Source organism: Canis aureus, chromosome 21 (genome assembly GCF_053574225.1).
Source record: "Canis aureus isolate CA01 chromosome 21, VMU_Caureus_v.1.0, whole genome shotgun sequence".
Lineage (NCBI taxonomy): Eukaryota > Metazoa > Chordata > Mammalia > Carnivora > Canidae > Canis > Canis aureus.
In genome coordinates, this window is record NC_135631.1 from 9,081,774 (window position 1) to 9,109,663 (window position 27,890).

General features: G+C 63.5%; 1 protein-coding gene and 1 long non-coding RNA gene across 5 annotated transcripts; one reads left to right on the forward strand and one right to left on the reverse strand.

The window, feature by feature from the left end:
- Positions 1–22,723, reverse strand: SLC67A1 (solute carrier family 67 member 1). 3 transcript variants are annotated; one of them, XM_077862842.1, is made up of 11 exons: positions 22,397–22,723; positions 19,770–20,066; positions 16,624–16,721; positions 15,470–15,630; positions 15,130–15,262; positions 8,076–8,194; positions 7,258–7,365; positions 6,135–6,235; positions 2,550–2,651; positions 2,189–2,309; positions 1–236 (listed from the first exon to the last, which is right to left on the reverse strand). In XM_077862842.1, exons 2-11 carry the CDS (start codon positions 19,911–19,913, stop codon positions 49–51), a joined length of 1,275 nt encoding a protein of 424 aa, XP_077718968.1. In that variant the 5' UTR covers positions 19,914–20,066; positions 22,397–22,723; the 3' UTR covers positions 1–48. The 3 variants fall into 3 exon arrangements, with proteins under 3 accessions (XP_077718968.1, XP_077718970.1, XP_077718969.1); XM_077862844.1 differs by lacking the exons at positions 15,130–15,262; positions 15,470–15,630 and having other exon boundaries at positions 22,397–22,720; XM_077862843.1 differs by lacking the exons at positions 15,130–15,262; positions 15,470–15,630; positions 16,624–16,721; positions 19,770–20,066; positions 22,397–22,723 and adding an exon at positions 8,368–13,034.
- On the forward strand, positions 17,590–27,446 carry LOC144292485 (uncharacterized). Of its 2 annotated transcripts, none has more exons than XR_013359866.1 (3): positions 17,590–20,357; positions 21,362–21,440; positions 25,524–27,446. It is a non-coding gene; the product is annotated as an uncharacterized LOC144292485 (long non-coding RNA). The 2 variants fall into 2 exon arrangements; XR_013359865.1 differs by having other exon boundaries at positions 17,632–19,708.
- The last annotated feature ends 444 nt before the right edge of the window (positions 27,447–27,890 follow it).

Consider the following 27,890-nt stretch of genomic DNA (forward strand, 5'->3'; position numbering starts at 1 on the left):
TCAGGCAGGAGGAGGAATTTATTGCCAGTCTGTGCCCTGGGACCACGGTCACCCGACTTTGTCCCTCTTCTGGGGCAGAGGCTGTCTCCAGAGCACCAGGAGGACAAGGACGTTGGTGGCAAACTGCACGTGGCCGAAGACAGGGACCCCAAAGCTGCGGTACAGGAGGCCGCCCACGGTGGGCCCCACGGTGCGAGTCAAGGGCTGTATGGAGGCGCAGAGGCCCAGCATGGTCCCTGAGGGGTGGGGGTGGAGGGCAAGTCACACCAGGTCCCTGGACACAGCTGAGACCTCCCCTGTCCCCACCATCATCCCTCTGCTCCCCTAGCTCCCTCCACCCAGACGTGGAGGTCTGCTCTTTCCAGACCACCCAGCTGTGCAGAAGCTGCACTGGTGCTTCTCAGATGTGGAGCTCAGCCTGTGCCCTGCCCTGGAAAGTTCCAGAGCACAGGAGGAGCCTGGGAGGTGGGGGGTGCACAGGTCATGGGCCAGGCCCTACCCTTCTAGGCCTGCCAGGGAGATGGCATCCCAGCCGGCCTGGAACCGGGTAGGGTGGGCTGGGGGCTGGGGTACGAGGCAGGCCGACACTCCCAGGATCACCCTCCAGCCCCGACCACCCTCATATGGACGGGAGCGTGCCCCCCGCCTGCCTCTCTGTGCCCACTTCCCAGGCTCATCTGACTGCCTGTGCTCCCAGCTACCTGACACCCCTGTCGCTGAGTACCTCCCAGCAGCCGTGCCCCGTGTGGGCAAGCGTGCATGGGGGTACTGTCAGCATGACGTGTGTCTGGGGGTCCTGGGCTCCTGGGACTCAGAGCCCCGTCCCTCATCCCGGGAATCAGAAAGCCGGCTGCGCCAGTGGGGAACCGCCTGGTGAGGCCCTGCCCGAGCTCAGGGCCTGGCGTGGGGGAAATTTAAGAGCGGCTTCTCCCATCGCCCACACGCCCTGCAGACACCGGGGAGCAATTACTACGCCCCCTCTGTGGTCTCGGGTTCCCAGGCTGGTGCTGGGAACCAGCTCCTGGCTCCTTCCGAGCTGAGGGGTGGTGCCTGGGGCTCTGGGTGGCCCCGGTAGCTGGGGTACGCTCCACCCTCCTCCCTGCCAGGCCCTGCCTCCACCCTCCTCGCTTTGTTCCCCTGCCTTCTCCCGGCCTCTCCTGGGTGTCGGCCACCACTCCAGGCCACCCTCCAGGCCGTGCCTGGCCGCCCAGGGAAGAGGCCTTGCCCATCAGCCACCTGGTTCCCATCCGGGCCTCTAGACCTCCCGTCTGTCCTTCCCAGGAAGACAGGTGGATGGAGCAAGGGTTGAACAGGCCCCCTGAGCTTTCTAGCCTGCTAGGTCCTTCACCCTCCACCAGCTCCAGGAGCCCCTGAACTCGGCCTGCCCCCTGCCTGCCCCCTGCCTGCCCCCTGCCTGCCCCCTGCCTGCCTGGACCAGGGGGTGGGGGTGGGAGTGGAGGTGGGGGATGGGCAGCAGCTGGGGCACAGTCAAGCCCAGGGACCTGAATCTGGGTGGGAGACTCAAGCCTCAAGAGAGCAAGGTGCAGAATGAGGGCTGGGGACATCTATGTCCCCTTGGGGGTCGGAGGGCGGGCTGGGGGTGTCCCAGATTCAACTGGCTGCGTGCCTTCATTCACTCATTCAGGAAGCACCCGCACCCCATCCCTCCGCCCCCAGGTGCTAGAGGGAGCACAAGACCGGCTCCCGAGTTCCAGCATCCCAGGCAAGCCCCTTCCTGCGCTGAGCACACTTGGCACCCCTGGGCCGTCTTCCTGACCGGCCTCTGCAGGGGACTTTCCATCCCACACCCCACTCCACACCTCTGCCCAGCTGGGATGGCTGCACTGCCATCTTTCCACCCTCCTGTTTAGGGAAATCCTGCCCACTTCAAAACCAAGCCGGACACCGCCCCCAGGAAGCTCTCCTCTCCTCCTCACACCCCTCCTCTTCCCCGCCCCCCGCCCCGGCCTGGCCCAGACGGGAGTGCAAAGTGTCACCTGAGCCATCTTGTGGCCCGCCAGCCCTGCCTTGCCCATGGAAACCCCGGGCAGCCCACCCCACTCAATGCTCACTGGGGCCGGGCAGACTGAGCCTGCAATCGGGGTACATGCTCCATCTGAAACTGCCCAGCAAGCCTTGCAGAGAGGAGGCCCCGGGCTCCCCAGCGCACGCCCGCCCCGGCTCTCACCTGTGTCTGAGGCCGAGACAGCCTTGGTCAGCATGCTGTCGGTGACCACGTTGAGGGCACACAGGCTGAAGACCAGGCCAGGCATCAAGAGGCAGAAGTGGAGGACGTTGGACATCAGGGCCTGGCACGGGGCAGGGCAGGGAGGCCATGGCGACTAGGGGGCGCACGGGACCAGGGCGGAAGTGCCCATCCCTGAAGCCCCCCAGGGAGGGGTGGCCCCTGGAGGAAGTGGAGGGACCAAGGGGCCCAGGGGCTCCAACGTGCACTGGGCATGTGCAGAGGGTAGAGGGATGGGCCTGGGACCCCGCCCCTCGTCGTGGGTGCCTTGGGTTGGGGGGGCTGCCCTGAGGGAAGGGCTCACCATGGCCACTCCCACCGCGATGAAGATGAGCACGCTGGCCCGGAGCAGGGTCCCCTCGGAGAAGTGGCTGCTCAACCACCCGATGACCACGCCCTGAATGACCTGGGGAGGCAGGGGGAGGGGTGATGATGGGAGGGGTCTGGACGGGGCTGTCCCCTGACCTGGGGACCTCCCTTGCTGTCGGCAGCCCTGGGGGTCCCCTCCTGGACCTAGCGGCCATCAGGTCAGGGTAGAAGAGAAGGTCTCGTAGTGTGTGTGTCAGCAGCGGGGTCCCTGGGGAGATGGGGCTGCCTAGGCCCCTGACCCAGGCACCTGTTCCCTTGTGCAGCCGCTTATAGGGCCACCGGCCCCTCCGAAACCCATCCTGTGTCCTTAATCTCTGGTGTGAAGAGCACATGTTCCTCCAAGGAGGCTGGGCCACCGCCGAGGGCAGGTTCGGGAGGCAAGGCTTATGGGGTTTCCTCCAGAAGCACTCGCTGTGCTGCCCTGACTCCAGAGCAGGAGACCCCTGTGGCCCCTGTCCCCTTCGCCCCCCTCTTTAGCGCTTTGGTTGGGGGCAGGACCTGGCGTGTCCCAGATGGGGAGGCCCGAGCCCAGGGACGTGTGCCCGTGTGGGCTCCTCCGCACAGCGGGCCCGCAGACGTCTCAGCCACTGTCCACCAGGGGCCATCCCCGGGGGGGGCCCAGGCCCGCAGCTCTGTGTCCTCACCATGCCCCAGTCACAGCAGGTGAGTTGAGGCCCACGGGCTGGTGTCACTTGCCCCAGGTCCCAGAGCAGGAGCGGGGTTCGGGGTGATGGATGGTGAACCCCAGCACCTACAGGTGCCAGGGAAGGTGAGGCGCTCCCTTTCCTGCCACTGCTCCTTTCCCCGAAGCCGGATGAAGGGCTGGGCCTCCAGGGTCAGGCCGCTCCCAGATCAGGATGGGGCTCCCCATGGTCCTCTCCCCGCCTCCACCAGGCAGGCAGCAAGAGCCAGGGGTGCCCTCAGGGGCTAGGAGGGAGGCTGGGGGTCAGTGTCCCCAGGGGTCAGGGACATGCTGCATGTCCTGGGCGGACCTAGCCCAGCCCTGCTCAGTGGGGTCACCCGCCCCCTTCACTGCCTGCCTGGCCTAACAAAATTGCTTCAAACCAGAACCATAAATAAATGTCCTTTAAAAAAAAAAATCCTACTTTCAGATTTGCCCGATCTTAGATTTGTTTGCCTCTTTTTGTAGAGGAAGGTCTATTAGGCAAGTCCCTCAGCACAGCGCAGCTGGAGGACTCTCAAGACCATGGTGGGGTGACATCTGGCCTCGCCATTCATATGGACACCCAGAAAAAAAAAAAAAGAAAAACATAGACACCCAGACCAAAACCCTGGGGCGGTGCTGTTGTGCCTCAGTTTCCCGATTCGCTTAAAAAAATCCTACACTGGGGCGCCTGGTGGCTCAGCGGTTGAGCGTCTGCGTTCAGCTCAGGGCGTGATCCCAGGGTCCTGGGATCGAGTCCCGCATTGGACCCCCGCAGGGAGCCTGCTTCTCCCTCTGCCTGTGTCTCAGCCTCTCTCTCTTTCTCTGTGTCTCTCATGAATTAAAAAAAAAATCCTAAACTTCCGTGTCTTGCAGGTTACTACACGGAACTGGAAGTTAACAAACAGGCCCGTCCGCTCACACCTCCCCCAGGGGCAACATGGGCTCCGTGAAGCACTCACGTTGCCTGCACCCCTCTCTAACAGCGCCCAGAGACCCTCGTATGACCACGTCCAGCCCCTGCGCAGACCCTCTCTGCAGCCCCCACCCTAGTGTCAGGACATCCAGGCCCCTCCTGCCCTGCAGACCACCCCCCACAACGCGTCCTCAGAGCCTAGGCCCTCTGCCTCAGTCCGCTCAGCAGCTGGCAAGCTCCCCACCACAGGCCCTTTGCACCTGCAGCCCTCCCAGCCCCCGACCACTGCCCTTCTGAGAACCCTGTTCTCCCGTGAGGTCCTGGTCACCCCGACACATCAGGTGTGTAGGTGACTGGGTGCTGATCTGCCACTGTGGTGGCCCAGCACCTGGCCGAGTGGGGGCTCTCACAGGAGGGTCTGCAAGTCCCCTGGAGAGACACCACCATCTCCTTGCGTTAGGACCACCCAGGGAGCGGGGCAGGGGATGCCGTGGTTCCCCTGGGGTCCGGCTGCCACTGCCACACTTCAGGAGGGGGCAGGAAATGGTTTGTAGAGGGAGGCAGCAGGTGGAGGGTGCCAAGCACAGGCTCGGCTCACCCTACAGCGGGGCTGCCTCTCGGACCCTCGGTGAGCAACCCTACCCTAGGGGGCCTGAGTGCTGATGGTGCTGATGAGGGGCCTTCAGGCGTCTCCCTGTAGACGTGAGACACCCACCTCTGTGCACAGAGGTTCCAGAAGCAGCCACCCCCAGGGTAGCCTGCCATCCCTACAGGTGCTGGAACCCCAGGCCCAGCTCAGGCAGGGTCGCCACTGTGGACCAGGTCCTTGCCCAGGCCGCAGGCTACTAGTCTGTCCCCGGGGTCCAGGGCAGAGCCTGGGTGGCCGGGGGCAGCCGTCTAGAACCCTGCCCCAGAGGCCCCAAGTCTGGTTTGCTGTCATTGTTGTTTTGTTTGTCTCCCAACCCATCCTGGCCCGCGGCGCCAAGGCCCTCCCTCTGCCCTGCGGAGCTGCCACGGGAGCTACTATTTTAGCAGCGGGGTCCCGACCACTCCTGGGCCCAGCGGTGGCGGCAGCATGGGGAGCAGATGGCCTGGAGGTGCTGGGAATGTCATGCGCTTCCGGAGAGGTCCCAAGCTGCCTCCCCCCAGACGGTCCCAGAATAGCCCCTCCCGCACTCCGGCTGTTGGGCAGGCGTCCAGGGCGGCGGCAGTGCGTCGCCACCTGTCCCTGCCCCGGCCCCCCAGCCTGGCACAGATGCCTAGGAGGAGCCAGGGCCTGGGAGATGGCACACAGGACACCTGTCCCACCTGAACACGCTTCTCAGGTACCTCCTGCCCTGGGGCCACCAGTCTCGGGGCATTTCACGAGGACACAGTGATTGTCACTCGGGTGGGACCCCCAAGGTGCCCGGCCTGTTCTGAGCACTCATTTAATCTGCCAAACACCCCACAAGTCACTGTGGTCTGCCTCACTGGATGGACAAGGAGACGGGTACCTCAGCTTGGAGAGCTTGCCTGCTGTGGGTGGGCAGCCTTGTCATGTGCCCCCCCAACAGGCACCACTCCTGCCCTGGCCTGTCCGCAGTGGGGTGCCGGATGGACACCGGGTGGACCCTCGACACCAGCCTTTGCTGGGCACTAGCCTCCTTCCTGCCCTCTCAGCAGACAGGACCTCCAGGTGGGTGGGTGTGGACACAGGACGCAGGCCCATTGGTGGGAGCCTGGAGCCGGGACAGGAAGGCAAGCCCACTTGGGGGCACAGTGTGCACCCCGGCTGGCAGGAGGGCAGCCGGAAGCTAACCATGCAGAATGTGGATGGCAGGAGTGCAGGACAGCCTCCGAGCCGTGGAGAAACTGAGGCAGGCAGGCTGCACGGTCCATCGCATCTGAAGACCCCTGACCCACCCGAGGCGCACCTTGAGCCCCTGGTAGCCACTCACCATCTGGAGCACCCCGAAGAAGGACGTGAGGTAGCCGGCCTGAGCGGCATCCAGCTGGAAGAAGTCCATGGAGATGATGGAGAACATGACCAGGAACAGTCCTAGGAGAGGCAAGGAGCAGCTGCCTGGTTGTCCCCAAGCCACTGGCCGCAGGGCCCGCCTCCCCTGTCAGCTGGGCTGGGAGCCCTGGTCTAGCCACAGTGACTGGTTCAAGGACGACTGGCAGGTGACGCCAGCCGGGTCCCTGACAGCTTTCCTGAGGATTCTGTGGATCTCGGGCACGGGAAGCGTGGCCCCAGGGACCAATGGAGACAGTGCCGAGGAAGGTGCCAGAAGCTACCCTGTGGCCAGGCTGGCCGGAGCCCAGGGCATCCTGTGTGAGGGCTGTTGGGCGGCGGGGGGCCCCAGGGCTGACAATGTGGGAGGATGTGACCCCAGGCCCTCTGGTGGCCCCCAAAGACCCTTTTGACTGAAGTCAGCCCCAAAGAGCCAGCCTGGATCCGGCACAGCTGGTGAGGGCCCGGCCGGGCAACATCTGCCTCCTCCTCCCCGCCCGTGGACCCAACCCCGAGACCTCTGCTTTTGCAAGAGTGAGAACTCTCTGAGGGCAAGAGATGAACTCTTTGGCGCCAGCAAAACACCTCATTAATTTGTCCTGTGCTGCCTCCCAGTTAGAGGACCCCAGAACAGGGGGCTTGGAGCCTGCCCGGTGGGGTGCTGAGGACTGCGTGTGAGGGGGGCCTGAGGGCTGCGGGGGAGGGGCACTGCTTTTCTGTTCTACCCCCCTCACTCCTTTTTTTTTTTTTTTAAGATTTTATTTATTTATTCATGAGAGATACAGAGAGAGAGAGAAGCAGAGACACAGGCAGAGGCAGAAGCAGGCTCCGTGCAGGGAACCCGGTGTGGGACTCGATCCCGGGACTCCGTGATCAGGCCCTGGGCTGAAGGCAGCGCTAAACCGCTGGGCCACCCCGGCTGCCCTACCGCCCTCACTCCTGCAGCCATTCGGCATGAACCGGGAGCCTCTCCTGCGGGACCCATGTGATGGGTGATGGCACGGGGAGGCTGCGGAGCTCGGGACCCCCGGGGGTGGGAGGGGTCCACGCCAGGCTCGGGGACTTACCGGAGGGGAAGCCGGACACCACCTTGACCAGGAACACGGGCAGGACAGCGGGCTGCAGCAACAGGCGGCTGATGGCTTTCAGGTCAAAGATGCTGGCCTTGGGTGCGCCTAGGGGACCCCGGGAGGCCGCTCAGACCACCGCATGGCCCTCTCCCCAGCTCCCCGACCTGGCCTGGGCCCTGGGAGGGGGCGGGCAGGCCTGCAGGGTGGCGGGGAGGCCCTTCTCGGGGCAGCTCCACACACTCCTAGAGCCAAGCCCTCAGCTCCCACTGACCCTGGGAGGCACCAGCACCTCCACTCGCAGGCAGCCTGGCTCAGCCCTGGCCCTCGCTGCCCCGACCTGTGTGACCTGCTGGCCACCGGCAGCCGCTGGGGAGTGGGGGCCATGGTCTGGCTGCGAGCACCCACCATTTCCTGACCCAGTGACCACCTCTAAGCATTGTGGCGTCGGCTTCCAGCTGCGTGTGGCTGGGCGCCCCCTGCCCTCCCCACCTGCCCAGCTCTCCTGGAGGCCAGTTTGGCTGTGCCTCTATCCCCTCCAGGGCCCGGTGCATGTCCTCCCTCCTGACCTTTCTGGGTCCAGGCTTTCAGTCACTGGGCACAGAGGCAGGGGTCCCCTGTTGGCTCCTCTGTGGAGCCCTGCCCTCCCTTGTGGGCCTGGGAGGTCCCACATGTCCTAGCTGCACCGCTCTGCCCCCTACCTTGGCACTCCCCAGGACCAGTGTTCCTGCACACTTCCAGGGGAGTACCCGGTGGGGCCCACCTGGAGGGGAGTACCTGCTGGGGACTACCTGGAGGGTATACCTGGTGGGGCTTACCTGGAGGTGTAGCCTGGGCATTGGCGCTAACCCCCTTCGTGCTGGTGGGGATGCAGGTGAAGCTGAGGACAGCTGCCACAAGGCTGGCCACAAGAGCCACGAAGGCTGGACACTGAATCCTGGGGGTGACAGCAGTGGTCACACAGGACTTGGGTCCTTGGGTGTGGGTACCGCGTGCGGCATCTCCTCCATAAGCCCCTCAGCCAAGCTGGGGTCTGGACAGCTGAGAACAGCTCAAACCCCAGCAGCCACATCCCCACAGCCCGTGACTGGGGGCAGGGGCGGGACTCACAGGGCACATTCATGAGGTGATGCGATGAAGAAGCACATGGAGCTGTCTCCAGGCCCGAGGCTCACACGCAGCTGCAGCCTCTGGCAGCCACGGCAAGTGGGCCCCGGGTCTCCGAGAGTGGGCAGTGGCGGGAGCCCCGGAGCTGAGCCCTGGAGGGAGGGGAGGGGCAGCTTCTCTCGGGAGATGGGCAGCTCCCAGACTGCTGAGGGGTAGGGAGGCCCCCAGATGACAGGTCCCAGCCAGGGCAGGGGAGTCACACATCGGGGGGCCCAGGGCTCAGCTCCAGGCCGTGTCTTCGAACACGGAGGAGCTCCCTGCATACCCCCAGCAGAAGGGGGCAGGCCATGGGTCCTGCCTATTTTACAGAGGGGAAAACTGAGGCTCCCGGAGGAAGGACCCTGGCCCCAGAGCAGTTTTCATCCCTCTGGTGGGACTGGAGTGGCCTCCTGGGGTGGGGGGGCAGCTCGCCTCGTCCTTTAGGTGACACACGTCTGGCCCTTTGGGCAGATGGGGAGCTATGTGTCAGGTCGCACTGGGGTCAGGACACCAGGATGGGGTGCAGGGGTGGCAGGGGGCCCAGCCTGCCTCTTGGCTCCACCTGCAAGAAGACCATGGGACCCCACACGGCCTCATCTGTGTCCGGGCGACCTTCGTGCCTCCTTCCCATCACTCACAATGGCCTCAGGAGCCCCTGCCCATTGCGCCCCTCTTCCTGTGGGGCTGGCCATGCTGGGCTTGGGAAGGGGCTTCGGACACCACCCTCGGATGCCCTCCCTCCGGCCTGCCCAGACCACCACCAGGGACCCAGACTCAGGCAGGCCCCTCGGCGTCAGCTCCTGACACAGTCCCTCCCCAACCACGAGTCACCGCATGGAGGGCACAAGTGGCCAGGCAGGCAGTGTCACCTGATAGCATGGGGCCTGGGTGGGGCCTGGCCCCCCTGATCATGACTATTTCTTCTGGAACCCAACCTGTCCCCTCCAGGGTGTGGAGGGGAAGATAGGAAAGAATGGGAACTTACAGAGCCAGGCCGCTGTGACCTTCCAGGCTGGTGTGCGGCCATGAAGCCCTTCCCCTCAGCAGCAGAGGAAACTCCTATACAACCTGCAAGAGCCCTTTCCACAAGCCCCAACACCTTGTCCTCCAAGAGGGGCTTGCTCCATCAGTTGGAAGTGGCTGGTCCCGAGGACCAGTGGGCCCGGGTGGGACCCTGTGCCAAGGCCCCAGTGAACATCAGACCAGGGAACACATGTGTGAACCAGGTCCTGACCCCAATTCACCAGCCCCACACCTGCCCTGTACAAGGCCTCAGGGCATAGACACAAGGTGCCCCGGCTCTCTGCGGGGGGCAGAGAAAGGACTTCCTGCTCTTGCCCACTGCTGCTGCACGCGTGTGCACAGACACGCGGGGGCACACACATGCACATAGAGCTCCCTTGGCAAACCACAGGCAGGAAAGGCCCTGTTCCGCCCGGGGTCAGGGGGGCCGTGGGGGCAGGATCACCCCGCATCTCTGGCTAGGACCCCCCCAGACTCACACTGTTGGTCAGGGGCGGAGCTGGCCTTCCTTCCCCCACCTCCATCTGTGGCCCCCCAGCCGACTCCCACCGCCCTGGATGGTGGATAATCGGGCTTTCTGACCACCAGGCTTCTGAATGAACGGGCACGTCTGCGACTGACAGGCCAGGGGGTCAGAGTCCCGGACTCAGCCCCCTGGGGAGGGCCGGGGCCAGCAGGAAAGGATCTGTGACGCGGGCAGGGACTCCCCGGCCCCGATGGCTGGCCCCAGAGAGAAGGGCCCTTTCTTCGGGACCTGCACGTCACTGCTTGGGGCCTGGCGGGCAGGGACAGAACCTGCTTTCTTCGCCAGATGCCCCGGAAGTTCGCGGGAGCAGAGGCGGCCACTTAGATGGCTATTTTGGGAGGCTGGTGACAAGCGAGGGCCGGCGGCACAGAGCCAGGGCCCTCCCTGTGGCATCGCACCCACCCCTCAGTGATGGCTGCTAAACCAGGGGGCCCCAGAGGGAGTAGGGGGCCTCAGCTTCCCAGGGGACGTGGGGGGTGTCCTCCGCCCCCGCAGGCCCCCCGCCGACTCCCCAGGACAGATGCCAGAGGGAGCAGAAGGCCAGGGGACCACGGCGGCCAGCTCAGCCCCCGCCCCACCCTGCACGTAGGGCATCCTCTCAGCCTGGGAGCCCTCTGGCCTCCAGGACGCAGCTTGGCGCCCCTGCCCAGGACCTGTGGGTAGGTGCGCCCCTGAGCACCGGGCACAGTCAACTCCCCGCCGGGGCCTCCTGCCCCCTTTGTGCAGGATCGCGGACGGCCGCGTCCGGTTGTTGGCTCGTTGGAGCCGGGTTACAGATTGAGTGTGGACCCCGAGGGCAGGCCACGTTCAGGGTGTCTCTGCCTACCCACCCCTTCGGGTTTTGGTTGAATGGACGGACAGGAGGCCCGAGGGATGCAGGCCATGAAGGGACCCCCGGGCAGGACTCCCGACATCCGTCTTTCTGTCCTTTTGCCCTTCTCTGCAGTGACCTCATTCAGATGCAATGAGGGCCACCCTCTCGGGACACCGAGGGCTGCACGGGTCCCCAGGGGCTGCCTGGCCAGCCTGGAGCCCTGCCCACCGGCCACAGTTTGTCGTGGCCAGTCGCTGGCGCTGGTGGGACGGTACGGCTGACTGCGACCTGCCTTTCGTCCTTAGCTTGGGGCCTGCCGTTCACCAACATGACGTCGTCAGGAGGGCAGCGGGCCAGGCCATCTGCCCACCCTGTGTGGGTGCTATGCTTTTGTCCTCTCCGACCACAAGGTAACAGTACTCACGAAGCCAGTGCTGCCCTCGCCCCTGCCCTGAGGGTCCCCGGGCCCTCTCCTATCCGACCTGGGGGACAGACTGGGGTCAGCTGGGACCCAGCTTCCTGTGACACAAGGATGTGAAAGTCATTGGCTGTCCAGCCTGGAGCTTGGGGTGGAGAAGTCACCCTGCCCTCCCCAATCCCATGACACTGTCACTAGAACAATGTCTGAAAATGAAAGTCTGTGGGGCCACTCCTGATTCAGCCTCCCTCTAGCTTCTGGGGCCCAGAAAAAAAGGATGAAAAGCCTTGTCTGGCCTGACCCTCTGTAGCCCTCTGTGTTCCCTGAGCACTTGATCCCTCCGCTTCAACCACACAGGCCTCCAAGCATGCCCTATGCCCCAAGCTCCTTCCTACCCCAGGGCCTTTGCACAGGCTTTCCCTTGGCCTCGCCCATCCCAGTCCCACCTTCAACAATTGACTTCTCCCTCCCCTGTCAGGTCTCAACTGAGCTTGCTCTGGGCCAGCTGGGCCCTGTTCCTGCACTTCCCGGTCCCCGGAACACCCAGGGTCCTTCTGCTGGGTCTCTGTGTCCCCTCCTACCCTCCCATGGTGGGCACCAGCAGGCCTGGCTGACCCTGCAGAGCCTTGGTGAGACTGCATGAGCAGCAAGTGTAGTAGGCTGCTGGGCTCAGCCACCACACACTCTGTCTCAGAGTCATTCAGGGCAGCCCCGAGTGTTTACTCATTAACTTCCAGGGGAAGCAGTGGTGTCACCGTGTCACCGGGGCGGAAACCCTGTCAGCAGGATAAGGGCTTCCCATTCCCCGGGCCAGACCAAAGGCTGAGATAACATCCCAAGTCCTCAGGGAGATAAGGAGCATAGTAAATTCCCTCTGAGTCACCGAGGGCCCAGTGGGCAAAGCTGGTGGCAGTGCTGGGGCCCGGGCAGGGCCACTCACTGGCCAGCGAGTACCCAGCAGGGCTGCCAGGTGACCGTGACACAGAAGTCCGTTTGCCTGACCTCCAGGAGCAGAAGCTGCCCTGGCCGGCTGCAAATCCTCCCAAGCCTAAAGGAATTGCTATCCCCATGGGCATCTGTCCAAACCCCGAGCCCTTCCAGGGACCAGAGCCTTGACTATACCCCGTGACTTTGTGGGGACCAGCCCCTCAGAATCAGGTGGTGGGAGGCCTGCCCACACCAAGTCCAGGAGTCGGTCCCACTGCCAGCAGCGTTCGCCGGATGGCTCCCCTTTCCAGGAGCCCCTGGACCCCATCCCCTGGGACCTAACTCAGAGCCGTGAGTCACAGAGTGCTCCCCACCTGCTAAGTGACTCAGGACCCTGGCCTCCCAGCTGGAGCTCCCCGCTGAGCCCAAACCAGTTATACCAGTGCCCGTCCCACATCCTGAGGCTGCCAAATCCACTTCCTCCCCCTCACCCCCCGCTGCCCCGGAGGTAGGGGGCATGGCTGAGCCCTTTCGGAGGACGGGTCACAGGGTACAGACTGGGCAGGAAGGTGATGGACAAGGAGCCCTGACAATGTGCCTGAGTTTCTACTGGGGACAGGGAAGGGAGGCGGGATGTGGTCTTTGCGGCGGGGAGACAGGGAGACAGGGCGCTGGCCCCTGCCGTGGGGCACAGGATGGAGACCTGGAGCTCCATGGAGGAGACACCCTCTCCCGGGGGCCTGTTTCCCCACCCATCCCCGCACACCCTGGACACAGTGCGGGTGCGCCCATTTCACAGGTGAGAGCACCTGTCCAGGTAGGTGACAGTAGGTGCCCCGAGGTCCACGGTAGCGGGTGGCTGGGCTGCTGAGAGCCCAGGTGGGTGGGGCAGCCTGGGGGCTCCTCCCTGCCCTGCCTCTCCCTCTCCTGCACCCTCTTTACCCCCTGACCCCCCCTAATATGCCCCCGATCCTCTTTCTCTTGCTCCCACCACCCCAGTGGCAGGGCCCTCCTCTCTGTGACCCACACGCCCCTTGGCTTCTGCAATGTCCTCCTGGATCTCGCTCCCTTCCTGTCCTCACTGTGTCTCTCCCTTGAGCCCCGCTTCTAATATGAAGTGCCAGGTCTGGGCTCAGGCTCAGGGCTCAACCTGAACCAGTTCCCAGGGCTTAAAAACCACCCATATGAGGACATAGCCCCGCTCTGCCCACTACACACCCCCTCACTCAGCTGAGTGACCCACAGCTGCCCGACCCACAGCCTAATAGGCACCAGACTCAGCCCAGCGTGACCTGGATCCCTCCAGCACCACGGATTGCTCAGATCTCAGCAGGATTCATGGCTCGCCCAGGGCCGCCCCAGGGTCCAGGCATGGCCCTGTGTTCACACCCACATCCCACCCATCAGCAAAACCCAGGCATACCCTGCCCTCTGCCCTCTCCCCCCACTGCCCTCCCTGGTCCAGCTGCCCCCTCCTGCCTGGACTGGTACAATAGCCACCTCACTGGTCTCCCTGAAGTGGCCCTTGCTCCCCTGTTCTCCACACAGTAGCTGGGTCACACTCAGGCTCCCTGGCCTGGCCCCCTGTGCACCTCCCCTCCATCCCTTCCCTGTTCCCCCACTCCAGCCATACCAGCCTCTTCCCATCCCCAACCTCAGGGCCTTTGCATCTGGCGGGGCTTTGCCTCCCCAGACGTCCTCCTGCCACCCTTCTCAACTCCTTCGGGTGAGGCCCTGGAGGCCACCTGTCCATCTGCCCTTAATCCTGCTGTATTACTTTTGACTCCATGCAGCTCACCCTGACATTATAGAAATACATATCATTTTCTCTATCTGAGGACTTGGCCTCATCACCGCCGTGTCCCAGAACCTGGAATCCCAGGGCACTTAGTAGCTGTTCAGTAAATAGTGGTGAGGGAACAGGTGAAGGGAGCCCCACCTTCCCCACTGCAGCCTCCTGCCTGAGCAGAGACAGACATCCACAAGCCAGGCTCTGGTGAAAGTACTGGGGAGGAGACGGGTGGGGTCAAGGACTTCCTGTCCAGAGGAAGGTGGTGGAACGAGGTCACCCTCCCCTCCTCTTCTCTAGTCCCCAGGGATCAGCCATTCCCCACCCACATCTACTGCTGTTGAGGTCTGTCTGGAGGTACTTGGGGAGCCTGGGGGAGCTGATGCCCCCAGAGGCCCAGGCTAGCAGAGCATCCACCCAAGACTGGAAGGCCTGTGTGCTTATGTATGAGTGTGTGTGTGTGTGATTCAGACACCAGGAGGGCTCCTCCCCTGAGCGGAGTCCCAGGGCAGCTCCTCTAGCCCTGCACAGGGCGGCTGGGTCACTAGCTGGCACCGGGCCTCCACCCACAGCTGGGCTCCTGCTTCCGAACCGAAAGCAAAGGCTGTGTCTGAATGAAGGCCAGGGGCAAGGTCCATTCCTATGAAAGAGGCCGATCTGGAGTGAGTGTTGGGGTGCTAGGGGTGGGGAGGAGGAACCGGGTGGGGCGCCGGTCTCCCAGCGGAAATGAGGCTCCCCTCCCTGGCCTGGTGTGGCCTCTCCAGGGCTAGGCGTGCTGGGTCCAAGGTCATGCTCTTCTCCCCGGGGGTGGGGGGGGGGAACTCCTAGGGCCGCTGCACAGACAGCTCAGTGCAGTTCCGAAACCTCCAGAAGCAGCCCCCAGGGCCCCACTGGCCCGGCCGGGACCCCGCCTCCAGGGCCTGCCCTCTGGTTTCTCTAGGTCCAGCCTGACTGCCCCGTGACCCCTGACGGCAGCAGGTCCCCCCAGCTGGGACCTCCTGGGGCCAAGAGGTGGGGGGTGGGGTTACCCTGTGCGGGCGCTGCCCCGATGCGCACCCTGCGGGGCTGCAGCGCCTGTTGACGGTGGGTGCGCGGTGTCCGCCTGGCGGGGAAGGGGCGAGTGGGCGGCCCCGCCCAGGCCCCACCCCGGCCCCCGGCCCGCCCCCCCTCCTTCACGGGGGCCCAGCCGCACCCGCCCTCCAGCCCGCCGCCCCGGCTTCCCGCCTCACCCGCACGCGGCGCTCAGGGTCCCGCCGAGCAGCGAGCCGAGGATCATGCCGACGCCGAAGCACAGGCCCAGCCTGCCCAGGGCCGCCGGCCGCTCCTCGGGCGCAGACAGGTCCGCTATGACCATCTGGGCGGCTGGGGGAGGCCGGGGGCTGAGCGCGGGGCCCAGGCCGCGCCCCAGTGTCACCCCTGCTGTGCGCCCAGCCCGGCCCCTGAGCTGACCCCTGTCCCGCCCTCTGGCTCTGGCCTCGCCCCACCTCCCCAGGTCGCACCCGGGCCCAGGCGCCCCCCACGGGCCCCCCCAGTCCTCCCGCAGCCGGGAGACACCCCGCCTGGCACTACCTGGCAGCCCGTGCGCCAGCGCGGCGGGCAGGGGCGCAGCGTAGAGCAAGGCCAGGCCCGGCAGGCTCGGGCTGCAGGCGGCCGCCAGAAGCAGGTAGAAGGCGGAGGCCGCCAGGAAGCTGAGCGTGAACGCGGCCCGCGCCCCACGCTGGTCGGCGAACCTGGGGGGCCCAAACCTGTGAGGCCGCGGAGAGGAGGCGGGCCCTCCCCGGCCCCCTCTGCCGCTGACGCCCACCCCCTGGGGCTGCGGATCTCTAGGCCCCGGGGATCTGCTCATGGCCACCAGGGAGACCTGGGTGCCCGTGGGCCCTGTGGGGTCTCGGCTTCCCCATCCTTCCACTGGGGCGGTTTTCAGTGATGGGGTGTCTGACCCAGCCCAGCATTCCTACTCCCTTTGAGCAGACCTTGTGGGGTCCAGATGGAGCACCGGGGTGTGTGTGTTTTACAGAAAGTGTCTCCCAGGGGCACCCAGGGGGCTCAGCGGGAGAAGCATCTGCCTTAGGCTCAGGTTGTGATCTCAGAGCCCCAGGGGGCCAACCCCACCTTGGGCTCCCTGCTCAGCGGGGCGTCTGCTTCTCCCTCTCCCTCTGCTGCTCCCCTTGCTCATGCTCCCTCTCTCTCTCTCCCAGATAAATACATAAAATCTTAAAAAATAAAATAAAATATCTCCCAGGCTCTGGCCCTATCTGCACCTGTCCCCCCCGGGGCCCCTGCTCTGTCTGACTGCTGCCTCTGCAGCCCCTTTTCTGCACAGTTACCCTAAAGATCTGACTCCTGCGGGAGGAGGCCTGCCGATGGCCCTGGGCCCAATGCTTCCGCCTCCCTGAGACCGGTGGGGGTCTGGGGGTCCGGAAGAGTTTCTGCTGGGACCCCCAGCTCAGTCCAGGTGGACGTGTGCAGCCATGAGAGCATTGCTAGTATGATTGCTGTGTGGCTGCAAACCAGCGTTGGTGGAAATGGGGGGCAGGGGCTTTACTAGCCTGATAAATAGATCTCCTGGGCTCAGCGTCCCCCTCTTTGGAACAGGAGCTGCCGTCACCCTAGTGGGCCCAGCGTCAGGTCTGGGAAGCCGGCATGACCCAACCCATGACCTCTGAGGGGCAGACCCAGGTCATGGCAGGGGAGGGCCCCCAAACTTCCCCACCTGACAGTACCTGCCAAATAGTGGCCCGCCCAGCAGCTGAAGCACCCCGAAGGTGGTCTGCAGGTAGCCGAAAGCCACAGAGTCCAGGCCCAGCTGCCGAGTCAGGTACTGCAAACACAGGAGAGGCCCGTGGGAAGGGGCAGGGGGTCCTGCGTCCTCAGTGGGTAGGGAGTGGGTGGGAGGGCACCCCTCTGGCCACTCTGCAGGGGGCCTGGGAGAGGCCCTGGGGCCCAGAACTCCGCTTCTCTTCTCAGAGCCGCGAGCCGAGCCCATTGGGACCTGTGGGTCCAGGCTTCACTAGGCCCAGGGCCCGGTGAAGGCGGCCACTGGCCCTCCCTCCCCTCTGCGGAGCACACCTGATGCAGGAGAGACCACCATTTTGGCTTCATGCACTTGAAGCTGCCTGGTGGGCTGTAGCATCTTCCAGACCAGCAAGAGATTGTCCCCAAATGCCCTGATGACCTCCAGAAGGTGGCCCATTTCCCAGTAGGACACAGGCTTACTCTTTGGGGCTTCTAGGCTCCCCTGGAATCCCTCTGGGGAGGTAAAGGCAGTGCCCAGTGTCTCTCCAGGGAACAGAGGAGTCCTGGGAACCCCATATTAGCCCTCTCTACTCCTCTGACTTCAACATCCTGTAGCGGCTCTGTCCCCCACCCTGGCCTCTGAGGTCCTGGCGCCTCCCTCCAGTGAGCCCCCCTATAATGGGTTGAATCCCCCCCCCCAACTCCGTTGAAGTCCTATTGCTCAGTATTCAGAATGTGACCTTATTTGGAGATACAGTCTCTACAGAGGGAATCAAGTTCGGGTGAGGTCATTAGGGTGGGTTTGGGGTCTTTCTACATAGAGGGATTTGGGACACGGACACACCCAGAGGGACAGCCATGTCAGGAGTTAGAGGCAGATATTGGAACATGTGGGGAATGTCTGGGATCAGCAGAGGCTGGAAGAGGCAGCAAGGACACCTGCCCCCCCCCCCCGGCCACCAGTGTTTGGTGCTTTGCCAGGGAGCCCCAGAAAGCAAATGTGCCTCATCCCTGACCTCACACCCTGTACTCTCCCGAAGCTCAGTCAAGGGCATCCCTCTGCCTTCTTTCTCGCGCACCCCCCTCCCCAGGACAGCTGGCATCCCAGGGCAACTAGCGATCCCCCTCCTCCCTCCCTCTCCTCCCAGAATGGGACAGAGGGGAACGGGGCTGCTGAGCGAGGCCAGAGAAGCCAGAGCCCTGCTGGCTGTCCGGACCATCATCCCCGTTCCCCAGCGAGCCCACGCTCTCCCCCCACCCCACGGCATCCCACCTTCTCCTTGCTCTCAAACCTGCCTCGTCCTCCCCTCCTATCCCTGCTGCCACACCTGCCCACCTGCGTTGTCCTCACCTGAGTCTCTGTCTCCTTGGCATCCCACCTCCCACCTCCCCAGCGCCTCCTCTCTCTGGCTCCATTAAGGGAAGCACACCTGCCGCTGTCTCTCCTGTTTTCCCTCCACCCCTCCCCTCTGGCCACCACCCCAAACCTTGTTCCCTTTACAGCAAAACCTTGGACGGCCTCTGCCTCTCCCACCGCACACCCGCTGGGTGCCCCCTCCCCTGCTCCCCCAGGCTCAGCTCTGCTGCTCCTCCCACTTGCATGCCCCGCACCCCCCTCCCGCATGACCCCGCACTCCTGCTCTGCTCACACTCCAGGGAACCAGGCTGGGTCCCAGGCAGCCGCTGCCACCCCAGGACCTCTCAACTGCCCATGGCTCTCCACTCCGTGTCCGGAAGCATCTGGAATTCAGCACATCCAGAACTGGCTCCCATGGCCTCCCCCAGACACTGGCTCCTCTGTTCCATCACTGATGCCTCTGCCTTCCCACAGCCACATCCAGTCCATCGGCAACTACTGTGCTAGACCTTCACCACAGTCCCCAAGGCTAGCGGCTTCCTGCCTTCCCCTGCCAGCCGCCTTTCTGGAGCTTTGCCTCCCCTCTCCTGCCCTCCCCTCCCTCCTCTCTAGCTGCACTGTTCTCACTACTACCCCAGGGCCTTTGCACCAGCCTGGCTTGCTCTTTGTTTCCTTTAAGGCTGCCTTCTGGGGGAGGCTTTCCTGCCCCCAAACCCACCAGCTGTCTGTGGGCACCCTCAGCCTCTGCAGCAGGCCTTATTTTGCACACAGCACAGTCTAAGACTCGGATCATGAGTCTACATCTGCTATAATCCAAGTTCTGAGAAACGGTGCACACAGTAAGCGCTCAGTGAGCATTTAAAGAACAAAACATGCAGCCTTCCTGGGAGCTCCAGCCTTGCTCTGGGCCTTTCACTATTCACTGGCACTCCCTGCACCAACCTTCCCAGGGAGGGACATTGTGGCCCATTCACGATGGGATGGCAAGGCGTCTGCCCAGGCCCCCGGGCTGCTAAGGATGGAGTCAGGGCTTAGAGGCAGGGAGTCAAGGCTCACTGTCTGGCGGGGAGCCCCTGCCATGCCCACCGTGGTGGCAGAGGCAGTGCCCTCTCTTGCCCAGATCCCCGGGGGAACAGGCTGCTCAGGAGAACCCCCTAGGGGTTCTTTAAAAGTGGCCTGTAACCACCCGCCTACTATTGTGGGCAGAATTCCAGATCTGGGGAGGCCACAGAGGAGATGGGGCCAGGCCTGCCCTCATGTCCTGGCTGGGGAGACAAGTAATTTAATATCGTGCCACAGGATGTGGGGCGTGGGCCACCTGCAGGAGGGCTGACCACGCAGGATCTGGATGGTGGGGAAAAGGTTCTAGGGTCTGCAGGTGTCGCGGAGGAGGCCGTCCGGAGCTGAGGCCTGTGAACAGGAAGGACAGAACCCAGCGGGTGCGGTGGATCAATAGGGCAATGGCCCCCAGGGCGTGGGAGGGACAGGGCCAGGCCAGCCCAGAGCAAGGCAGGGCCACAAGAATGACTGTGCGACAGTGGGGGTGGCTCCCTGTGGCCCCTCCCCAGGGCTGGCCGTGCACCAGAGCACAAAAAGTGCTGATGGATGGACCAAGAGGCACAGTCCCCGGGCTCTACAGCTTGCTCAGATCCAGCGTGGTGAGTGGCCTGGGCAGCCCTGGGCCCCCATCCCCGGCCCCTGCCGTGGCACACAGGGTAAGTGAGAGGGACAGTTCCTGCATGCCAGTGGCCAGGCCCCCTGCGGGCAGGGACTCACCGGCAGGATGGAGAACCGCATGAAGAGGCAGGTGAGCTCCAGGGCAACCAGCACATAGGTGAGGACGATGACCCGGAGACGGCCCGGGGTGCCTGTCCCCCTGGAGTACTGGCCCCGGGCCCCAGGGGCTCCAGCTCCCAGCATCCTAGCAGGTGCAGCAGAAGAGCCTGGCCGGATCCGAGCAGGAAGCCGGCACAGCGGGCAGGGGGCAAAAGTCCTGTTGTGCTGGGCAAGGGTGCTGAGTCACGGGGCGGGAGGAGGGCAGTGCCCGGCCTGGCCTTGCGTCGAGGAGAGTGCCTGTGGGAGAGGCCAGTGCTGCAGGACCCCCGGCCGGGCTTCCAGCCAACTACTGTGCAAGGTCAGGCCACTCTTGCCCTCGGAGAACATGGCAGGTGGCCCTCCGCCTGCACCACTGACAACTCTGAGTGTAGGGGCGCATGGCTCCCTGGGAACCTGCAACAGAGGCCCTGCTGGCTTGTGGGGGCCAGGCTCTGTGCCCCACGTGCCTTACACAGGAAGGCACCAGCACCCCATTTAATGAGGGGAGCCCCGTTTTAGAGGCCCAGATGGTTGCTGGCTGCAGTTCAGGTAGGCGCCTCCTGCATGTGTGGGCCTTGTTTTTTGGGGCCCTGTTGCTGGGAGGGCGGCTCCTTAGGCCCACAGTGTACCCCCCACCACGATGGAGCAGTTCTAGAGGAAGGCTTACCCCCACCCCCAATCCCCCAGCTACACCCCAAGGGGGCATTGGGAGTGGCCTGAGGGTGCGGTGGGGGATACACCAGGATCCCCAGGCAAGGCAGCTCTGTGTACCTTCTGCTGCAGGGCGAGGTCTGCTCTCCAGCTCCCCAGCTGGCAGAAACTCAATTCTGTGGCTCCACAGAAGCCCCTGCCCCAAGGGTGGGCTTCAGAGCCTGGGGTCCAGCCTGGGTGACAGCAGGCGGAAGCCCAGGACTGCTGCTTCTGGCACCCTCTCCCTCCAGGCTCAGGGAGGCTGGGGGAGGCGGGTAGAGGTTGGGAGGCTCAGGTCAGGGGCACCCGGCTGGCTGCGCAGAGGCTCCGCACTGCAATGAGTGCACGCCAGGGGATGCCCTTGCCAGAGTGAGGTCTGGTGCCTGCTTTATCCTAGGGTTCTGATCCAGTGGGGTGAGCTCTCCTGGGGTGGGCTCTGGCCTGGCCCTTCCGTTGCTGGGCTTGGGTACCCCTGCTCTCTGGGTGACCTGGGACACCAGCCTTCCTGGGGTGCCAGAGACTCTGGCCCAACGTGTCTCGAGGGGCTTGGTGCCTCCCCCCACAGCTTTTCTTCCAGGTTGGTGGGGGAGGCAGGGACTCTGACTTCTAGAAGGGGGCCAGGTGTCTAGTCCACACATCGGGTGGACAGAGTGGGAGGAGGACAAGGCAGAGGGACCGGGGACAGCGCAGGAAAGGATAGGAGGGGAGACAAGTGGAGGGAAGGAAGGGAGAGGGGGAAGGAGGGCAGGGATCCTTGTTTGCCCCCCCCCCCCCACTGTCTGCACAGAGACCCAGAGGAGGGGCTGGGGAATGGGGCATTTCTGGAAACAGCTCCTGGGCCCTCTCCCCACCTCCCCCTACAGACCAGTGGATCAATCCCTCATGTCACTCAGCTGCCACTTCACCCCTTGGCCGGGGCCAGCAGAGACCCGTGGAATGCAGGTACACCTGGCTTCAAGTGGTCCCTGGGGGTGGGGGGAGGGCTTGGGGGGGCAGTGGAGTGCTTACAGCCCCTGATCCCGATCCCCTGTGGAGTCCTCGGGAGCACACAGACGCCCCCTTGGAATCAGACACGATTCCCCAGATAAGGAACCGGATGCTGGTGTAGGACACAGTGGCCCCGCCCCCGGCGCCAGGCCACGGGCCCAGATGTCAAAGCCAAAGTCCCCTCAGCCTTTTGTTAACTACAGCTCAACGGAGCAGAAAACTGCCAGTTCCGAGGAGCCCAGCCAGGTGGAGCCGACAGCCACCAAGGTCCTCCTGGGGTGCCGAGGGACAGCTGGGGGGAAACCAATGCCCAGCTGTTAGGGGCGCAGCCAGGGAGCCTGGGGCCCTCGCGGGCCTGATTTCAGGACAGAGGCCAGCTGGCCTAGGTCAGCAGGGGTGTGGCTCACACCACACCCCCCACATAGCGGGCCTCTGTTTGAGGAAGAGCTCCATCCCCACGGTGGAAATGGGGGACATGTGTTTGTACCTGGGGAAGGGACCCGCTGCTCTCTGCCAGCCTCAGGGGCTGTGCTGAGAGCCCAGAGCCCGGGCAGGTGGACCAGCAGGGGGTTCCCAGAAGAACTTCCAGGAAGGGTTGCCCTGGGGTGACGGGGACGTGGTGTGTGAGATGCAGGAGCCCTGGGAGGAGGACTGGAATCCAGGTGGTTCTGTGCTCTGTGAGGGTGAGGTGGGGGATGGGACTGTCTCCAGGAGGCTCCACACCCCCCCAAGGCCACAGACCTGGTCAGGAGGCCGGGACATCATCTGGCTCCTTCTGGGTTCTCTGGGCAGGAGTTGGGGGTCAGGAGGCAGGAGAGGGAGGAGTGAGAGTCTGCAGCCTGCCCCAGGGCAGGTGAGGGAGCCCGAGGCCACTGCAGAGCACGTGGGGTGGGCAGGAAGGAGCTGGTTACTCACCTCCCTCCTGCGTCCAGCAGGGTCTTGGAGAGCTTGGAACTGGTTGGAGCAGAAGTAATCGGCTCTACCTGAGTATTTGTCATGAACCAGCTCCTCCGTGTGGGCGGGGAGCTTCCTGGTCTTGAGAGTGTGGGAAAACTGCCCTCTGGGCCGCAGGAGGAGAGAGGAGTGGGGGAACTTGGAAGCCCCAGTGGCTCTTCCTTCTCCAGGCTAGCCTGCCCTGCCCACTCGGCCCCTCAGCACTCGCCGGGCACTTCTCTAGGACCCGCGCCCAGCCCCGGAACCACAAGTCTCCTGGGCAAGGCTGATCCAGGCCCCTGCAGGAATCAGGGGCGGGGTTAGGGAGGAGGGCATCTCAGAGGAGGTGACAGGAGGATAAGGAGGAGTCTTGAGGATAAGCGAAGGTTGGCCAGGTGCAGGAAGGGCCTGCCAGACTGAGAGCTGAGCCCAACTTCAGGTGTTTTGAAAGCTGAGAACCTTTGATGGGGTGGGGGCAAAGGTGTGTGTGGGGCTAGACTTAATTCTGGAGAGGGTTGGTGAGGCCAGATCTCTGAGGGTCTGGTTGGCCACAGTAAGGCCCTGGGGGAGCCCCAGAGGCCTTGGAGGGGGAGGCACGGGGTGAAGGGGAGGTGTGCCCTGGGGAGGGTCCCTCTGGCTCAGATATGCTGGAGGGTGAGACCCATGGGTGTCTCCCAGAGCTGGCAGGACCCAAGGGCCTGCCTGGGCATCTGAACTGGGGATGGGCTGCACAATAGGCAGCCTCGCTGAGGCTGACCACTGTGCGCTGGGCTCTGGGCCAGGTGCTGGGGATACTCAACCCACAAATGTGACTGCCCCGGTGTGGCTTGTTATAGTGAGCCTGAGAGTGCATGTATGTTCATGTGCGTGTGCACACAGGTGCATGTACGCGTGTGCATGCATGTATGTGCATGTGCAATCGTATGCTGGTAGACACATGGGTGTGCAAGTACACCACATATATGTATATGCATGTGTGTGCATATATGCGAGCACATGTATACATGTACACACGTGTACAGGTATGTGCATGTATGTGTGTTGTGTGTGTGCATATGTGTGAGGGGATAGATATTACCCAGTATGTGTGATAGGTAAATTATATAGTGATTGTGAGCGTGTGGGTTTTGCTCTGCAACGGAGCCACTGCAGGATTCTGAGCTTCCCTTATGTTCTTCCAGAAGGAGCCTCTGGCTGATGTGCAGATCAGGGACTGGGCAGGCGAGGGGGAAGAGGGCGGAAGGGCCAGCACAGGGAGCCTTGCTGTCCCAGTAGGGTGAGGGGGCAGCGGAGGGGGTGGCGGGACTCTGCACACCTGGGGAAGGAAGAGCTGGTGTCCTGATGGACGGGGCGGGGCCGAGAGAGCACCTGCAGTATGGCCTGCCATTAGCCGGGAGGTGGGGGTTTCTCCAGGGAGAACATGCTGGAACTCCATGGCCAGGTGGGCGGAGACGTGGGTCAGTGCAGGCAGCGGGAGAGTGTGGTTTGCAGCCGTGGTCTGAGCTGGAGGCTTGAATTCGGGCACCATCCTCGGGAGATGAGCCCTTTTGAGGGTCGATGAGGCCAACGGAGCTCATTCTGCTATTACTCCCCGAGGGCCCACCTCAAGCGTTGCCTCTTCAGGGATGCCCCGGGGTTTTGGTGGCAGGACCCAGACGGTGGCGGCGGGACCGCGGAGGTGCTGTTCCGGGCCGCGGCCAGCAGGGGCGTCAGACGCATCTGTGCTGGGGCCTGGCTTGGGGGAGGGTGTGCGGCTCCTGCTTCCACCTGGTGCGCTGTCCTCGGAGTCAGAGCCTTATAAGGGGCGCCCCAGCCCACTGCGGGTGGCGGGGGCCTTGGCTCACCAGCTCCTTCCCAGAGGCCGTCTGGTTTAGGGTCTTAGAGGGCAGAGTCATTTTGCAGGTGCCACACAAGGGGTTGTGCTGGCAGGTGCCAAGGAATCTTCCAGAGCTGGAGTCTGCAAATAGGCTGCTGGGGTTGGGGTCTGGGCGGGGGCCTGGGGGGGCTGCGCCTTGTCCAAGGCTGGTTCTCTCCAGCTGAGTGTTGGGTTGGTTCTGACTCACCCTCTAGGTAAGTGTGTGGGATTGAAGCCTTTAGGTTATAGCATGGCCGCATCCCCAGGGGGCTTCTCCACCGGCCTCTGGTGATCCAGCGACCCCAGAATCAGGTGGAATGAGGGCAGGAGCCTGCTCAGGGGGCAGAAGCTGGGGTCCTGGGACGCACAAGCACTCACCGGGCTCACACTGGGCTTTGCTCTTCTCCGGGCTGTGTGCTGGGACACAGGGTCCCTCACTCCAGGGCCCAGCAGGCTGCTGGAGGCGTCCGTGGTGGGAGGCCTGCAGACTGGAGACCTGGGACCCTCCAGTGGGACAGTGTGGGGTGGTCAGGTCCCCTTCCTCCCACAATGGTCTGGGCGACCAGAGCAGAGGAGGAACAGGGGACCCTGTCTTAGGAAACTCAGACTTGGCCTGAGGTGTTTCTGGGACATGGGGCTTTCCAGGTAAAAATGGGGACAAACCTGGATGGCTGGTCACTCTCCCTTTATGGATCCCTGGAGGCCAGACAGACTTATGCTGGACCTTGACCTGAGGGAGGGAGGGAGGACGCTGGGGTGGTGGTGGTGAGAACCACAAGGTCATGGGGTCCCCACCTCCAGCACCCTCGAGGGACGCCTCACCCTGACTTCCGTACTCGGGAAGGAACAGCTTCAAAGGAGGGGGTGTCCATCCAGGGAGGCCGGAGGGGAAGTGGCCAGCAGCTGGTGGTCTGGCCTGGCAAGGGCCTCTGAGGGGGTGTGGGAGGGCGGAAGGGCAGTCCGGATGCAGGAAGACACAGGCCTTTGAACTTCCCAGGGGAGCAGGCCTCAGAGAGAGCAGCTCCGCACCTGTCCACCAGGCTGCAGTGGGGAAACCAAGGCAGGATGTGTGGCAGGAATACACTCCTCTTCATGAGCCCCGGGGCTTTGGTCTCCCAACAACACATGCCTGGGGGGTGGGGGCTGGAGGTCTGCAAATGCCTCGTAGGTACCCAAACCTCTTCCAAGCACCATCTGGAAGAGGCAACACCATGTTCTGACCATCCAATCCCACATCTGGTGTCTTCTAGAACCTCTGTCCATTGGAAACTCAATAGAGAATCCATCCAGAAAGAAGCAGGAAGAACTTTCAGGAAACCAGAAGTCACAAACTCACAAACCCCTTCCTACTCTGGAGAACTCTGTGGCTGTCACCTGGCCACTTTCCCCTGCCTGGATGGCACTTTTAAGATGCCTGGCTGTTTGGTGTCTGCTGGGGGCCACCACACCGACATCGGCTTCCCTTCCACACTCTGGACACCCTGGCACCCGGCTGGGCGAGATTCTAGGGGACCTGGTGCCTCCTGCCCCAAGGCCCCTGGGCCCCTGCTCCATTCCAGGGTTGGCTGGCTCTTGCACACATCTCGAGTGAACTGAAGAAGAGTGAGTGATAGCCCCAGCATCCACTCTGCCCCTGGCCCCCACGGGACTCAGCACAAGTCACAGCCCTGAAAACCCTCCCCAGAGCCTGTTCCATCAGGCAGCTGGCCCCTCTGCACCCAGCAGCCCCAAACCTGCCCTGGCTTATTCACCTGTTTCTGACTCCACCCACCAGCCTGGAAGCCCCTGGAGGGGAGGCCCCCCCCTGAGGTCCCAGGGAAACACTCCTAGCCTAGAACCTGATTGGACATTCGAGGAGGAGGGCCTGCTCAAGGTCACACTGCCAACAGGGGCCTGCCAGGCTACCATAGCTAATGTCCAACCCAAAGGCAGTCACTTGCTTCACTATTTTCCATAAATCAGAATTCAGAGCATCCGGGGCAGGGGGCTCCTCAGGGAGGCTCCAACCGTAAAACCCCAGCAGCCCGTGTGCATTCCAGGTCTTGACAAGGGGCTTGTGCTCTCTAGATTGTATCTCCGTCTGTGAACCGGACAGGACCAATCTCTGCCGTCTGGGAGGATTAATGAGATAACTGGCATATAAGGTGCATGCACGGGGCTGCCCAGCACAGAGAGGGTGCCACCAGCAGCAGCTGGGTGCTGACCAGCATCCAGCCGGGGCTGGCTCAGGACCCTGTTGAGCACTAGGCATGCACACAGCTGGGTGGGATGGGTCTGAGTGTTCAGTGGAGCCAGGCCACCAGAGTCATGATGAATGACCTGCATCCCATGGGCCTCTGGGCTCTGGAGGGGACGGTGGCACTGTCCAGCTGCCTAGTGTGTAAAGACCATTCTGCTCTGCCTGACAAGTTATTAGGGAACTGCCTGTGACTGGGTGGGGGTCATGTGTGCCCGTGTTGGGGTCTGCATCTCCCCACCAGCCCATGTCCCTGCGCTCAGAGCAAAAGTCCAGTTTAAATTACAGTGGCAGCTGGAGGTGCCACTGGTGTTGGGGCTGTGATTGCCTGCCGCTCTAGGACAAGGAGGCTCTGACCACTGTGCCAGGCTCATGTGGACATGGCCCCCGAGCCCCATCAGGAGCCTTACAGGTGAGAAAACAGAGGTACAGAGAGGTTAAGCGACTGGTCCAGGGTCACACAGCCAGTAAGAGGCAGTTGCTCTGACTCTAAAGCACAAAGGCTTGTGCTTGGCCAGGCAGTGCCCCCTCCCTTGTTCCCTGCCCCAGCCCCCTCACCACGAGAATGCTGCGAGCATGGAGTGGCCAGAGGTGGAAAAGCCATGTGGCCGCCAGCAGGAATCCAGGCCTACCCACACTCTGGGGGTGGCTGTGGGCTAGGGCCATCCCCTCTGTCCCTCTAGCAAAGGGGCACCCAGCATCATGGAGGTACCTCTTGCAACCATCCTTCCCGACCCCTCCTGGCCTCTCCTTAGTCACGCCCCATACCCCAGGGTCCCAGAGCCCTCTGACCTTGTCTTTCCAGGACCCACCTCTGCTCTGGCCTGGGGCCACTATGATTTCCTGCCCGCCTGACTTCCCCGATTCCCCACCCCCCTTCCAACCTCTGCTCACAGCACCTGATGCCACCATTAAATCTCAGGACCCTGGACCCCAAGCTGGAAGCCTCCTGTGCTCCTCGATGCCTTTGAAATGTCACCAGCTCCCAGGCTGGAGTCCCAGGCCCGCACGCCTGGCCACTGAAGCCAGCCCTGGCCATTTGGCTCATTCTGGGGTTACTTGGGACCAGCCATGCTGGGCTTGGCCACCTCTCTGCCTGGGACCCCTGCCCTTCCCAGATTCCCCTCTTCATCCCAGTCCTCAGGTGGGCTCTGATGGGGGCTCCTGCCGTACTCCTGCTTCCCACCATCCTAGATCAGGCTTTGTACCTGGCCGTGGGCAGCCGGGAGCCAGACCCAGGCCCTCCCTCCTGGCCATGGGGTTCCCTTCAGGTTCATCTGTGGAGGGAAGCTGGGGGACTCTGGGGCACACACTTCTCATCAGGCCTGCTTTCCTCTCTGCTGCTCCCCCAGCAGGGGCCAGGCTCCATGCCCAGAGCTGG

Bases quoted from the DNA above. Each gene is read 5' to 3' on its own strand.
- SLC67A1 (XM_077862842.1), bottom strand. From the start codon at position 19,913: ATGCTGGGAGCTGGAGCCCCTGGGGCCCGGGGCCAGTACTCCAGGGGG. The intron at 16,722-19,769 runs GTGAGTCCCTGC...CTGTGTTTGCAG, and splicing joins TGCGGTTCTCCATCCTGCCG to TACCTGACTCGGCAGCTGGG. The intron at 8,195-15,129 runs GTGAGGCGGGAA...TGTCACCCCCAG, and splicing joins ACCCTGAGCGCCGCGTGCGG to GATTCAGTGTCCAGCCTTCG.